The sequence below is a fragment of the Natator depressus genome, chromosome 7, assembly GCF_965152275.1.
Source record: "Natator depressus isolate rNatDep1 chromosome 7, rNatDep2.hap1, whole genome shotgun sequence".
NCBI classification, from domain to species: Eukaryota; Metazoa; Chordata; order Testudines; family Cheloniidae; genus Natator; species Natator depressus.
In genome coordinates, this window is record NC_134240.1 from 23,649,530 (window position 1) to 23,665,628 (window position 16,099).

Here is a 16,099-nt window from a genome sequence, read left to right on the forward strand (position 1 = left end):
AAACTCCAGCTAGTTTGAGGACGGTTTCTCTTTCTGGTCTGTCCTTTACTTGTTCTGTGTAAATGGCCTGTGTACTTTGTACCAGTGTGTCAGCCCCAGCTCTGTGCTGTTATCTCAAAACCTCATTGAAGAAGTTGGAGTCAGGGTCCAACAGGGAAACCTGACACTTCACAGTTACACACAATTGTATTCATCACTTGTAAAAGCCAGCAATTCTGCTAGGTCTCTTGCTGGTGTGGGGACCCAGACAAGACACCAGAGGCAGGGAGTCCGATCCATTGCTGATGTAAACTGGTGTAACTTCATTTCTTTCAATGGACCAGTGTTGAGTTGTCTCATTTTTTGAGATGATCCCTCTCTGTGAATTACCCTGCCTTTCATTTTTATTTCTGTACACTGACCCCTGAATTTGGTCAAGGAAGGCTGGGCACAGCTGCTTCTAAAGCTCATCAGTGCTGTACCTGGGTCAGCCAGAGAGCAGTGGTTCAAGGGCTTAGCACATTTTATCCATGTGGAACTAAAACAAACTCCATGGGGTACTGCGGTAACCTTAGCAACTCCTACCCCTCTTCCTCTCTCATCTCACCCCTGGTCCATCAGTAAAACACCAAGGCCCATTTCCCTCTCCAGATGGTTGACTTCAGGGGTGACCTTGGGACAACCTCATTTTCTTAGGGTTCTATACATGGTAAGGTGTTCTGTGTTTGTAAGATTTGACTTGCTTGTACTGAGTGACTATAGAAATGCATGACCCCTTAGGGTGTAAGGGTCTTCCGGCCTATTAAAGATGTAGGGAGATGTAGAGTGACAGGATAGTCCAAAGTGTTGTAAAGAAATCAGATCGGGTTTGAAAATGCCACTTTTTACTGTACATATCACACGTCTGTCTGTACATTCTCTGCAGAATTGTTCAGGGTGGTAAATAAAGCTTTATTTAAAGAAAAAAATGGTCTTTAACACAGACACAAATAGAGAGGGAGAGGGAAATATATTCAAGAAGTTTCATTTCAAATTTCTTGAAGATGTTATCTTTTAAAACTTATCAGCAGTTTGCTGTATTGTCTAGAAAAAGTTCAGCTGTAGTTGAGTCACATGAAACTACGCTACACCTGCAGCTTAAGGGTTCACTGTAAAGAGAAAAAAGCAATGGGCCTGTTTCTGATAGAACACTGATGTAAATCAGGAGTGACTCCTCTGAAGTTAATGGCGACACACCGATATAAAAACGAGAGAAAAATCAGGCCTCCTGTATTTAAAAACAAACAGTTTTCCCTCCATGGTCCTAACAACACCAAAGATTATTAAAATAAATAATTCCATTGTTTCTGTTTACTAACTTTTAGCCTTTCACTCAGATTGGCACAGTAAAACTCTCCCAGGCAGTTTCACTTTCTGATTCTTCACACTCCTGCACTAGTGTGGATGGCTTGAGTTTGTGTTTCCAAAACTACAGGGGAGAATGTTTAAATATAAAAATAACTTGTCCTCATTGAACTGAAGAGATCAGGAAATTTCTCTGTATACTAAGTTATGTGAAATTCATAATTTTTTTGGTAGGGGGACCAAACTACCTGCCAGTGATCTTTTTACACATGAAACTATGGTTATGTTGACTATAAGGAACATAGGGGTACTATGTATTTAATGTTACCTCTTTGCCTGTTCTGCATTGTCCAGTAACACTGATGCATCCCACATGTGTCATGTTCTGACAGAAGCCAAGATAATCACACAGAAGAAATACCTGCAGGAGGTATTGGATTTGAAAAATGCTCTGTAAAACACTAACAACTACTCCAGAGACCCAGTTCCTCACTTTTTTATTTCTAGCTTTTTCTTGGGGCTCCATCATTGTAGCGTCTGAACATATCAGATATTAATAATGTTATCCTCACAGCACCCTGTGAGGTAGGGAAATATTATTATTGAAATTGACACACAAAGAAAGGGACTAAGGGTCTTTTCCAAGGTTGCTATGGAGGGAGTCTGTAGAACAGCTGGGAATAGACACGGGTCTCCTGAATTCCAGTGCAGAGCCTCAATAACAAGACCATTCTTCCTCTGGATACACCTAACTTAGATGCCAACTCGGTCAGTTCAACAAAATGCCATCACTAAATTAATAACAAATAAGTCAAATTCTGAGTCCCTTACACAGTTTTTACTGGGTTTTCCTGAACAAGGACTGAATAAAAGCCTCAGTATTTTGCACATTAATAATACACAATTACAAACTGGGTTTCATCCATATATCAGCGCAGCATTTATAAAAGTGGGTCAGCAACTTTATCCCCGTATTACAGATGTGGAACTGAGGCAGAGAAGGGACATGACTTGACCAATGTCACACAGTGAGTTAATGACAATTGCTTGCATGGACAAGTAAAATTAGGAAAAGTATTTATGTATGTTTAAGAGTCCTGCTTGTGGCTTCAGTTCTTGAAAGTGACTCCCATTTCCTTGCATCTTCCTCCTCCTCCTCTATAGTAGTGGCTGCTAGTAGACGTAACTAAAAGCTGTGCAACAAAGAGCCTGGGCATCTGTAGAAGCGGCTGAAAAGAGGTGGTGCTGGCTCCATATGGATAGCCAGCTTTCTGTGGACCACAGACCACAATGGGAGAATCCATGCGCTAGACCACATCTGTGCTACAGAGATTTCCAAATTCAGCTGAATCTGACTGCGGTAGCTTTTCTGAATTGGAACGAGATTTATTTTCTGCGTCCAATTTGTGCCATGAGCTCTGCGTTGGCTGCTGCTTTGGCCCGCATCTGCTTAGCTTTGGCTAGGTCTATCAGGATTTTCAGGATATGGGTGGGGACATCAAGTGATAGGGAGAACTTGGTCCCAGGGCTGCTCTTTTTGACGATCATGGCTTTCTTGTGGCTGAGTGAAGGCAGCAAGGAAAGCGTCCTCTTGGCTGACTCCTCCAGTAATGCCCAACGTGTTTCCTTGTGGCTAGACCCAGCCTCGTCACCACTACTATGGCGACTTCCATTTGCTACTGAGAGGCCCTTAGCACCTAGCAGGTTCATGATCTTGCTGTTCTCCATGGTTTCTCTGCTCACCGGGTTGTCTCTCTTCTCAGGGCTGGTTTGGTGAAAGTTTGCTTCAGCATCATAGATATTCTGAAGCATCTCACGCCCCATTTTCTTAGAGGCTCTTGCTGGAGCCCAGGACAGAATCAGGATGCTCAGTAACACTAAGATTCTGTGGCAGGGCATCATCTAGGAAATCTGCAAATGAACATGCAGTGCACTTTCAGTAATGAGCAGGGGCCATTCCATGGAAAATCAACAGGCTGTGTACAGAAAGAAAGTGTCTTTACACATGTTCTAGCTGCAAATCCTTGTCCCGTATCAGCCATGTAACATTCTGCAAAAGGGGGATTTTCTTTTAACTGACATTAACTTGTGTTGCTGCCAGCTGCACCCAAAATGTTTAGCAGCGGAGCAGTCACATTCTATCTGCATGCAGCTGGCAGGTGCATACTGTCTGGTTGTGCCTCAACAGATGCCTACTTGTTAGTGGTGAGTGAAGTGATTTGTGTGTGTTTTGTATATCGCTTTGTAAAGTGCATTGGGACCTCAGGAATAAAGGCACTAGAGCAATGTAAAATACCATGCAGGTAAGAAAGATATAGAGAGCCAAGGATGTGGTCGAGACAAGGCCCCTGCACCATCTCTACATGTGCGGATTCCTCTCTGTTATGGGGGAAATCTTGGGGGAAGGTGCTCTTCAAAGCAGCTCTGTGGCTATTTTGTGCTGCTTCACCAGTGCAAAGCAGCTGGAGCCAAGGATCTGGCCCATTACCTACAACTTACATTGCTTCTCGTATAGTATGGAGAAAGGGGCGAAAAGCACCTTAGACAAATGGAGGGCCAGAAAATCATGTTTTGAGAATGACAAAGCCCAACATATTTAGGGCTGCAAATGAGCCCTTAGAGCTAGTGAGAAGTGCCGGGCACCCTGCGTCAATGGGTGCCAAATCCTCAGAGTTTGAGGGACACCTTCGGGTAAGTGGCTGGGGTTTTAAAAATATATTATTTCAAGTCTTTCTTCAAAATAAAGATTTGCCGTTTTTGTACCAAGATGTTTGATTGAGTTCATCTCTGCTGAAAGCTTGCCTATCATTTCAAGGGAGTTTGAGGGACACTGATGGGGCGGAGGCAAATCCCTTTCAGTTTGCTGCCATCTAGGAGGCAGGAATTAGCCTGTCTGTTTAATGTATGGTCACTGGGAACGCACTGATCTTCCTTTCCAGGTGGGAATGCTAGCAATGCCTAGGTCTGTCTGCATGGGAGTTGCTCACCACTGTTCTAGGTACATCCAGGCAAAATGCCCCTGCTTTGCTTCCAGACATGATAGGTGCGTCCCAGATAGAACACACATACTGTCCTGCCCAGTGTACCAGGAACATCCAAGTAAAACACTTCTGCTGTGCTGGCAAACTTACCAGGTATGCTCACATCTGGGATTTAGTCTGTTCATGGCCTAGGCCAAAAGTGACATAATCTGGGACTATCCCCTTAAACACAAATGGGGGACTAGTCCATCACCTCCCCCAGTTCCAAAGGACAAACATTTTGCCCATTTAACACTTATTTTACAACTTTTATTTTCACCACAATCTTTTTAAAGGTTATTGGCTTGTTAATGGAGGAGACAGTTCCCTATTGTTTTTGCATATGTTGTTTAGGCAGTTAGTTCCTTTGCCCATTACTGATGCTTCCTCTTCTGACAAACCCCAGAATGCAGAGAACACCCCCCACACACCCCCACCCCCAAACAGCCCTTTGGAAAATCTTTTTCCTAGGCAACCTCCGAGAATTTGCCAAAGTTATCTGCAATGATTTATTTCCAGGGGGAAAGGCAGAGAAATCGCTCCTCATTTCCAAACTGCCACCTCATTGTAAATGCTCTGTACCCGCCCCCACTTTCCCCCAGCCAGGGAACACCCTCTCCCCTTCCCCCACAGTTGACATTTTAATTTGTAGTTAGCGTACAAGGTGCTATTTAGTCCAGTCTGCCTCCAGCCCTTTGTGGCCTCCTCCCATCAGCAATTTCACAGAGACCCTCCTGGGAATTTCTAGCCAAAGAGGGTTCGAAGCTTGATTTTTTGGCAGCATTAGAGAGGGGAGAATTGGAAGGTTCGCTGGTGAGGTGTATGCCACAACTTTACCTTTGGGCCCTAAATGCTGAGGAATGTAGTTAAGCTGGGCAGGACTTCTGGGATGAACGGGTTTGGGAGGTAATGGACAGTAAGGTAACATTTCAATGGATTGGGACATTCCAGTTACCGTCTCTTTTCCTTGTGATGTTGTTAGCTGATCTTCATGGTACTTTTGCATTTTTTTTTCCTGATTAAAATGTTAATTTCCTCTTGGTTTCATGCCCTTTATCTATTCCATTACCCAAGGAAATAAGCTTGAAAAACCTTTTCAGATTGGATCATGTCAGTTTAGGGAATTTATCTCAGACTGGCAAAATAACAAGCGGAAGGGGCTATTTGATATTTCCTATGACTAAAAACTTATGATCTTTCCTTTGAACATTAAATTGGAAATTAAAAATGCAAATCTAAAGATTTTTTTAGGCTCCCTTACCCTCATGCAATCTATTCTTGATACCCATTTCCCTATGATGCAATCATCTATGTTTTCTGGGGCACAACCTAACAGACTGGTTAACTAAGGCAACAAGAGATTAAGTAATTTACGTAAAATCATAGAGTCAGTGGCAGGAATAGAACTCAAGTCCTGTCTTCTAGGCACCTGCTGTAACCACTGATCACAGTGTTTTGTATAGCCAAGTATAGAACCTGTCTCTTGATGTCCAGTCCCTTCTGTTCTAAACACCAGACCCCACTCCATACAAGTTAGTCACTTGTATCTCACAAGAAAGAGCTTAAATTGATCCTCCACAAACATAGCTACCCTCACCTTGAATTTCTCTAGTCATTGGTCCAGAACTACCCATGGCAGTTGCCACACATCCCCAAACTCATGTATCAGTCCCTCAAGTTTGAAAAAGAATTGAAGAGACCTTGTGCTATGGAAGCAGCCATGGCCACACATATCATTGTATAAGTGATGGGATCAGGAAATATTCCAAAAAGGTGATTGCCTTATAAGCACCACATTGGGGAAAGATCGCCTATCAGACTGACCTTCCCATCAAGACCTTTCCCTAATATCCAGGTTGCATTTGTTCTTCTTTTAACTCTAGTTCTTTATTCTTCATTTTAGCACCAGGGGCCAGTGGGGTTAAATCTCCCTTGTGCTAGATTGTAATCCTGCAGGCATTTTTATATCTTTAATTCTGTCACATTTTGCATAATTGGTTTTGCAGATTGAGTTCCCTCAATGTATCCTGTTCAGTCAGACACTCAAATCCCAGCACTGTTTTACTGAAGCTAGATGAATTGCTCGACTGTTAAGAATTCTTAGATCCCCAGGACAGGTTCGAACAAGTGGTTAGATGTCAGATTTCCATTTTCTGTATGGTCTCACGGGTACATTTGCCCAAGAAACAGGAGAAGGAGCTAAAAATCACATTTGCTGATTGTGTAAAACCAATTTCTCATAATCTCTCTCTCAATTCAATCTTAAGCATTTTAAATACATGGCAGGAGCCAGGTGCCAGAGACACAAATTAAAAGCATATATTCTCTCCCAGAGGATTATAATCTATCACTTAAATTAGACCCTTAATTTATTGTAAAGTTTGAAATCTCACCTTTCCCAGTAGAACCTTCTCCTGCCAGCTGTCTCCCCTTCAAATACAACTTTGTACAACTTCAACAAACTAGTCACACTCCACTGAAGTTAGCAGAGAGAATGGCTGAGTTAGGAGCCTCTTGCAACTGCTGCCTCTGCGTAAGGGCAGCACGCTCTCTTCATTCAGCTCCAGACTCCTGGGCTCTTATTGTCACCCCAGTGCTGTCTCCTCCTCCTCCTCCTGCCCTGAGGCTGGGTATGACATGGGGTGAAGAGGGTGTTAATGAGAATTTTGCCTCAGTACAGATGAGATCATCTCAGAAGGGCAAGGTGGGGGGGATGCTTGCCCCCTTCCCCAGCTCCCCAGCAGCACAATGAGAGTGTTTCAGGGTATTCTGGGAATGTGATGCAGCAGAGTATTAATTATTTCATGTTTGACTATCAAGATGATTTTTCCATTTAATTGAGCACTCCTGCTCCTGTCATCCTTGTTTAATCATGTGAGGAGGGGGAAAAAACACACATGCCAAAGCCTCAGGGAAGTATCAGTGACGCTTCTAGATAAGTGACATTCTCAGACATCAAATATATCATGCTGTAAAAGGTTTTCTGATTTTTAAATGTGCTGCTTTGGAGCCAGCAGCCTGGAGCCTCCTGGCTGCAGTGATGTTGCTGTGATATGCTGGCAAGTGGTGCATATCACATCTCTGGGTGCTTATCCCTTGTAAGTAACAGTACTTTGCATGGCTATAGCATCTCAAAGCACTTTACAAACAATCCATTTAACCACACAACATGCCCCACCCCCCTTACATGGGTCTCATCTTCATTTGTTGATGGGGAAACTGAGGCCCAGAGAGGTGACAGGGCTTGCTGAGTGGGGCATAAGGACTCAGGAGTCATAGTCCCCAATTCCCTGGTCTAATAATTATTAAGTCAAATTATTACTGCACTGGGCAGGAAATGGACTGGATAACCCAGCAGGACTTTTCTAGCTCTTCTCTGGTTATGTGCACATTTCTAAGACACCTATCACTGTAATATGTAGGCACCATTATGTACATTTAGAACAACAGGGCCTTCAGATTCCTGTTCCCTCTCCACAGATTGCACTTACTGGCTCCTGAGCCGTTCAGCTGGCATAGTTAATTGCAGCAGCAGTGTTGCTAGGGCCCTTCCACAGCTTATTTGTCGGGCTGAGGTCTTCTGAAAGAGATGAGTCTGTGAAGGTTGCAAGACTCATGCTTAGCTTGATTATTGGTGATGCAGAGTTTCACAGACAAGGGCCTCTACCAAAAACGCCAAGCTCTCATGAACTGAGACTTGCACTTGGTCAGCCACACATCATTCCCAGAGACCAATGCAATCACGGTTGGATATGTAGGGAGAGGTGGTCTGTGAGTCAAGATACAGCCCAGAAAGACATCAGAGAGAAGGGCTAGGAGCAGACACAAAATTGACTTGGAAGCCATCATAGAGCTTGGGTCTGATGTGCCCTCATCTAGTCCTTATGCCTAGTGGGGAGGAGTCTGCGTGCTGAAGCCCTGGCATTTCCTAGGCAGCCTTCTGGGTCAGCCCAAGTTCAAGGTGAGTTCGTTAGCCCCCTAAGCAATGCTCTCTTTATCAGCTTTAGTGAGGAGGAAGGCTCAGATCAGCCTCTTTCACTGCTGAACTATGGCTGGGGGGCGGGGGGGGGGCGGGAAACGGACAACTGGGATCCTCCCTGCCAGTTACTGTATGAGCTTTAGGAGGGCACTTTACAAACAATACCACCACAGTCTGGCAATGATAGAAAGCGGCTGGATGCCAGCCCCTGGCTTCTTATGTGAAATGAGTTGGTGGGTCTTCAGCCTAGTGTCGATTGGTGTTGCAGAACCACCACCACCACCAATTTGGCATTAACTGGCACCTCTGTTAGCAGGCTCAGCCACCATCTGACCCCCAAAGAGCCCGTGTGACTGAACTCCCCTCTCACCACTAGAGAGGGCCCTGTTGAGGTTCAGGCTGAGACACACAGTGGTGGGGATAGATGGGGGAAGTTTGCCTTGTTGCTGCCCAAGCAAGTAAGCTGTTCTTTTGATCCGTGGGAATGAGTCTCTATCGCCATCAAGCCAGCACCATCCACTCCACCAGCAGAAATTCACATCCCCCCTGGCCCCCACCTGTTTCAGCCTGCAGCCCTGCCTCCGCTAAGGTCAGCCAGTGAACACTGAGCACATCAGGAGCCCAGCAGAGGGTGAATCCAGCTCCAGGGCATCAATTATGGGTAGGGCCCTACCAAATTCACAGTCCATTTTGGCCAAATTCAGGGTCATAGGACTTTAAAAATCGTAAATTTCATGATTTCAGATATTTAAATCTGAGCATTCACGGTGTTGGAACTGGGGGGGGTCCTGACCCAACTCTGAAGGCAGCAGCGCATAAGGGTGGCATGGTATGGTATTGCTGTCTGACTAGAGGTGGGGCGCCGCCTTCAGAGCTGAGCACCTGGCCAGCGGCCACTGCTCTCCGGCCACCCAGCTCTGAAGGCAGTGCAGTAGGAAGGGTGGCAATACCGCGACCCCGCACAATAACCGTGCCACCCCGCCCCACCAATCTTTTTTTGGGTTGGGACCCTAGTTTGAGAAATGCTGGCCTCGCCCCTGAAATCAATATCGTAGAGGGTAAAAGCACACACAAGACCAGATCTCATGGGGAGACCAGATTTCACTGTCCAAGACGCATTTTTCAAGGCCATGAATTTGGTAGGGCCCTAATTATGGGATGAGGCTGCTGACAGCAATCAGTCACAGTCACACTCATGCACAGTGGGACAAAGCCAGTTGTGAATGAATGGATCTGCTTTGCCTGGCCAGTTACTCCTGCCACACGCACACTGGGGGTCTTTGTTTGATGCTATTAATAACCGTGTTCTGCGGCTTAGGCCTGGAAGGCTTCGGGCTGTGTTAGGGACCACTGAACGGCGCCCAGGGCTCCCCACTCAGAGGCTGACTGGAAGTTGAGTTGATGTGATTGCAATGACGCATGCATTGGGATACCCCTTGCTGAGCCAGCTCTCACCCAGGCCAGGCTGGAAGTGTGCCAGGCTCAGATTTCCAGCAGCCAGAGTCACGCCCTAGGCCACACTGGGCAGAGATGGGTTATTTTTAGACATTTTCGGTTTAGTTTGGGTTTTGTTGAGTGGGGGCTGTGCCCAGCACGGGAATGGAGTAGGGAGATGGTGGCTGCTAGAATGAGCCCGGTGCTGCTAGAATGAGTTGAGGCTGCATAGGACAGGCAGGTCCTTTGGTACAGTGGGTGCTAAAGCAGCAGGATCTGAGCCTCGGGTCCTGTGGAGTCTCCCTTTACTGGTAAACAAGTGCAAAGTGCTCTGACAGGACACGGAGCAAGAGACTCCTGCGTTATACTGCCATCTCTGATATTGCCCCCTTCTGTGGCTCTGGGCAAGTGACTTTCCCTTTCTATGCCTCGGTTTCCTCTTCTATAACAAGGGACAGCAGATACCTGTGGATGCCTTACAGTCGGGTGTTAGGGGCAATTTGTTCATGTCTGTAAAGTGCTCTGAAGATTACGTCTACTATAGACTCAACCATTTCATTGCAGAGTAAGCACTGCACAGAGGCCAAGGAATGGCTGGACTGGGGGAATTGTAGGGTAAGAGACCAGAACCTCACTCTGCTCCCATATGGGTTAAAGACTCTGCTGGAAGCACAGGGCAATGGGTGGATTCTTCCTTGGTGTGTCCAGGAACTGTTTGGGACCCTGTTTCATCCTTTGCTCAGAAGGAGCTGAGTATACAGGCTGCTTTCCAGCTCTCCTCCCATTCTCAGTGCTGAGCCCAACACAGAAACCTGCCTCGTTGATGCCTCTCACCTCTGCAGGTAATAGAGAATCTTGTGTTGTCGCTTACAGGGTCTGCCATGGTCCTATGGCTTTCATTGTTGGCCTTTAGCGAGGGCTGGATTCATTTATGTACCAACAGCCTGTCCTGCTTTACTAGCTGAAGCCACAAAGAGGGCAGGAGAAAGAGAATGGAGGGAACAGAGGCCTTCCTTATTGAGTGAAATCTTACTGCCAGCTCATCAGAGCAGCTGAAATTAGACTGAAGGCATGGATTCATATAAAGCATCGGAAACGTTATGCAGAACCACAATCGCAGTGACACAGCATGTGCTGGACACATTAGCATTGTAGCTCTCATGCCCTAGCCCTTGCTGATGACTAAGTTGCTGATGTGGGCAGAGTGTCACCCAGGAAGTCACACGCTTGGTCATGTGAGTGAGGTGCGCAGCACTGCTGAGTGGGGCCAGAGCGCAATACTAACCTTAGTGGGCTAGTTTCTGTAATTAGCTGGCTGCGACCATAAAGACACGCCAAAGAGGCAGAAATGACCATCATCCACTCGACAGTTTGCTGGGTGAATGTCAGTTGGCATGGCACCCGCTCTGGATTCCTCAGCAATAAACCCCACATGACAAGGGTCATGTCCTCACAGCCTTGGGGCCAAAGTGTGTGCACCAGGGAGGAGGTTATCAAGTGCAGCCTTCTAGGAACTGCAGGGAAAGACCCTCCTTTTGCTCAGAAGATAAGACTGCACGAGGCTCACTACTGACTGCACCCTGGGCACCAGAAAATGAGAGGGGGGAGCTGACACATTTCTCGGTTATTGTAGGGTTGCTCCCAGATGCTAGACTACATTTACTGGTTAGTTATTGAAGGGAAAATTGCAAGAGTTGGATCATCTTAGTAGAGTTGCATGTGAGCACCAGGCACTCATGTTGGTTTGCTATCATCAGGTCACTTATGAGTCATGGCTTTTTATATAACAAGGAAAAAACAAATTTAAGTTTGTTTTTTTCAAAGAAATAAAAACAGAGCAACAAAGATTTAGATGGACTTTGTAAACAGACTCAAGAACAAAGATTAGGCGTATTTTGGGCCAACAAAACTTCAGTGGTTACCCTTTCAAAAATAATTTCAGCCTTGGTGAAAGGCCTTGAAAGAGAGCAGATCCTCTCCCATTTAGTTAACTTAAAATGGGGATGCTCACCAGCAAAATGGACAATTGGCATTTGATTCTGGTGCTGTAACGCCCACTCCCTGGCCTGGGCATACTCCATGGAACTCTGAGGGATGACAGGCTATGTCGATCATTTCACTGCAGCTGGCTGATGACAAGTGTATACTCCTGAACCCAGACAGATGGGTTTTGCTTCTTTTCAGCCAGTCGCAGTAGCAAGTTTAGGCTTGTGCATCAAACTGGGAACAATCCTCACATACTCTCTGTGGGGCTCTTTAAATGGCAGCTGTGAGTCTTGGCACCAACTTGCTCCTCTCTATTAGAGGCCAGAAAGCAAAAAGGGCTGGATAAAGTGATGGAGAGAGACACAAACATTCCTAAAGGCCCCAAAATTCCAGTAAGTGAAAAGTGCAGATACAGTGTGACATAGCGATGAGCAAGAGGTTCTGGGGTGGGTAGGGAGAGGCACAGCATTAACAGACAGACTGGTAAGACCAACAGAAATGAGGTATCACAAACTTTTATTTGCCAGATTTTGAGTTTTTGCACCATGTCACGAGAGGCACTTGACAGAAAAACAACCACCAAACATGACTTGCATCTAGATTCTGCAGGACCAGTTCAACATCAGGCTCAACGACAAGCCTTGTACAGTGTGTACCTGAGCAACTGGAGTGACACAATGTAACACGCTCTGGATGGTGCTGCGAGCTGCCTGCTTTGCTTACATCGCAAGCAGATTGAGCAGCTACAAAAGCAACAGAGGGTGGGAGGCTGGGATTGTAGTGACCCTTCTCTGAATCTATCCAGACAAATCTTCCTAAAGTCACTGCCAGGCAGGGTGGTATTTTTGCCTCTTTCACAGCTGTTGAGAGGTGACACGGAAGTGAAACTTACCACTGGATGCTGACAAACACGTCCCCAAAAAAGATGCAGGGAACATGCTGATAAGTTAAGTTTATCTTTAGTAATGATCTACAGCAAGGCCACACGGGCCCAAATGTAAGGAGGATGGTGGTTCTCCATTTCCAAGGGACCTTTATGGAAAAGCTGTAAGATTGTGCAAGAATGACAATGGAAACATCGCACAGTGCTGGATACCTGTGAAAGCACTGGGCACTGACCCAGGCATCCCACGGGAGTGAGCAATCCATGCAGGCTGGGAGAAGGTCTGTCCTCAACTGAGTCAGATGTTTTAGTGCCCATTACTGTAACAGGGGGCTTCTCACTCACACCCATGCTTTGAAGATCTAAGCCTGACAACTTCAGAGGAAGTTGCTGAAAGCGTCACAGCACAATTCCGGCCAGCTGGGCAGGTGACATGACACGTCAGCAACTCTAAGATATTGCTGATTACTTAGGACTGCGTCAGGAGCCAAGACCTCAGAACTGTGCTCTCTTATTAAAAGAATATCACAAATAATGCCCTCACCAAGCCAATTGGTATTAGCGTCACTAGGGTATATGGGCCATTACCAGAAAACACAATAGTAGTAGTCATCTTTAGTAAGGATCTGAACTGTAATCAAAATGGAGATCTACAGTCAATGCACTGAGATCACAACAGTGCTGCATACACATGTCTTCCCAGGCATAGTTCTTACTCTGTACTGTTCAACAGCAAGTCTCTCCCGCCACACGACGCCAGGCACTTGAACACCACACTTGAAACACCAGTCACATTTCCCTCAGCTACACCTGTTGCAAGCCACTCCACAGGAACATGACCTGATGACTACAGAAACAATCTTTTAGAGTCACAATGTGGCTCCCTAACTTCTGTCCAGCCAGTGAAATCTCTCTGTGCCTGTGTCTTAGCCCAGGATGTTCCCTCACTAGCGATCATTACAATAACTGCATCAGATTCAAATTACTGCAATTTTAAATGACACCTCCCTTGCATTCAGACACACAGACACATGTTGTATACACACACACACACACACACACACACACACACACACTGCAGCAATATATAGATATCATATATACACCCACCCATTGGCATGGTTTCAGATGTGACGGTTACCCTCGTTTCCCTTTTCAGAACAGCTGTGTAAAGATGGGAGGTTTGTATTGGCACTTTACATAACTGAAAGAGAGTGGGAGTATGTCCAACTGTGAGCACAGTGTTTTGGGTGGGGAAAAGGGCAATGGTATAAAACCGGGATTGCAAACAGTCTTTACAAAGCTTTTTAAAATGCCGTATGATGGCAGGAACTTACAATAGCATAGCACCATCCTCAGTGTTTCCCTGATTATTCTCATAACAAGGTTCAGCACCACTAGGTTAAAGAAAAGCATTGTTAAAATGGGTGTGGATCAATGTGCATCATACAGACAAATCCACACACACACGTAGACTTAAACACGCTCTGGCCTTTGTTTGGGTTTCTCCCAATGCTGTCACTCTTGCTTGAGAATATTGGTTACTGTTCAGGATTAAGGTGAAACTTCTTCAAATGAAATTTATTTTGGGCGGAGGTGGGGAAATATGTTTCCTTTAACAGATCTGTTGCTCTTTCACAGCTGCCTATGCCTCCCCCAGTGGCATAACAAGCACAGATGTTACAGCCTTTACAACTGTGAAGCCCCCACCTGGAACCTGAGAGGTTAATTCAATTAGTAATTAAATAAAAATCATGATTTTCCAAATCCCAAGTCCGTACATGATGTCAGCTTTGCAAATGGTCCTGACTAGAGTTTTTCTGGAATCCAAAATTAAATTTTTTCAACATCCTGATTTCTTTTCTTTAATCGGAGGTCTTGGATATTCCCAGGGACCTCTGTAAAAATCACCTTTGCCTGGGTACAAAATTGCACGGGCGGTCCAGGCCAGGCGTGAATTGCATTTCCCAGCTGTTTTATACCAACTGAATGTTTGCAGGCATCAAGCAGCACACAGTGCAGGGGAGCAGCGCACGGGAGATGTAGCTAACATCCAGGATTTGGTGGAGGCCAGCAGGAAAGTGCCTTTAACAAGCCCCACCCATCACCCTTAGTTACTATAAAATGGTTTGTTTTGATGATGGCGAATGGAGTGTGCAAACAGTCTGGTCCTACTGGAGCATGGAGGTCTGAGATACCAACCAGGTCCTTTCCTTTGGCAAATGCTGTTCTGGAGCAGAACAGATTTCTTGGGGATCCAGAGGGAAATGCATGGACCAGGAGAGAGAGGCTGATCTCCGCTGCCAAGCTGTAAACCACATTTTGCTATTTGCCACACGCTTGTCTGCGAGGGCTTCTGAGTATGGAGCTAAGAGAAGAGTTAGGCTGAGAATGGTGGAATTGCCTAGAGAGAAGGTCCCTTCTGGCTCAGGCTCTCGCTGGGGCTTGAGGAGAACTGACACCTGGCCAGTTTCTTCCAAGCCATGAGATCACATCTCTAAGATTCAAGGGCTGCCCAACTGGGTTGTGTTTCCTCCTCTCTGATACAGTCCAATTGCCTGGGATATGCGAGGAGAGGAGGGCAGCCCGTATGTTCTATTCCTTTGGCAGCCCCAAGGGCGGAATTGCCAACAGCCCAACGAGTCCCCCCAAAAGACAAACAGCAAGAGAAAAGAAAGCACAGCGTTACAAGCCATGAAGAAGCATTTCCAGTGCCTGGGGGATGGGAGGGGGCAGTTTCCAGGCAGAAACCAAGAAGATTTTATCCTTTGGAGAATTGACATCATGCAAACTTTGGCACTGAATCCAGGGGCTTTGTGCCTTTATGCTGCCATTCACAGCTGTGCTCACTGAGTGAGTGGGTTGCCAATTCCACAGGAGCAGTTTGGCTAGGAGACATTCAAGCTGGGTAGTCCATTTCACAAGCAGTGGCCCACAGGCCTGTGAACCCGAAATAAAGCAAGTGGCAATACGAACAGGTTTGGTCTGGCTAATGCATTCTGTGTGTTCTTAGTCAGCATCAAATAAGTTAAAAAGCTCTAATTCAGAACTGTTGGCTTTTTAAAGAGGTTACAGATATTTTTTTCCATTTGATAAAAATTTCACCTTAATTTAAAAATAATAAAAAAAAAGTAAAACCACGAGTAAAACAAATACTCATTATGAAATAGCACCACGTCTCTGCTCCGGCAAGCTGGCATGCGGGGCAACGCTGCAGGGAGCAGAGATGGCAACAAGGAGACCAAACACACCATGTGTGGCCAGGACCTGGGGCAGGCCCAGGGTAGGTTCCCCTGTAAGAGTCTTTCACTCAGAGGGCAGGTGGGGTCTTCTCTCCCTTTGGTCAGTTTACCCCCGGACGGGAAAACCCCACTAAAACAGGGCAGTTTATGCATTCCTCTTCCCATCAGATGTGTTGTCAGCAGCAATTTGGGCATCTGCAGAAAAAGAGGAAAAAGAGTGGTGAAAGCAGAC

At 45.9% G+C, this 16,099-nt stretch overlaps 1 protein-coding gene across 1 annotated transcript in view; it reads right to left on the reverse strand.

Annotated features, from left to right (window-relative positions):
* Window positions 1–12,267: 12,267 nt before the first annotated feature.
* Window positions 12,268–16,099, reverse strand: part of COL7A1 (collagen type VII alpha 1 chain) — a 109,756-nt gene continuing 105,924 nt past the window's right edge. The window contains exon 121 of the mRNA XM_074959608.1: window positions 12,268–16,062. Coding sequence (XP_074815709.1) covers window positions 16,013–16,062 — 50 coding nt within the window. The 3' untranslated portion in view covers window positions 12,268–16,012. The remainder of the gene's footprint in view (window positions 16,063–16,099) is intronic.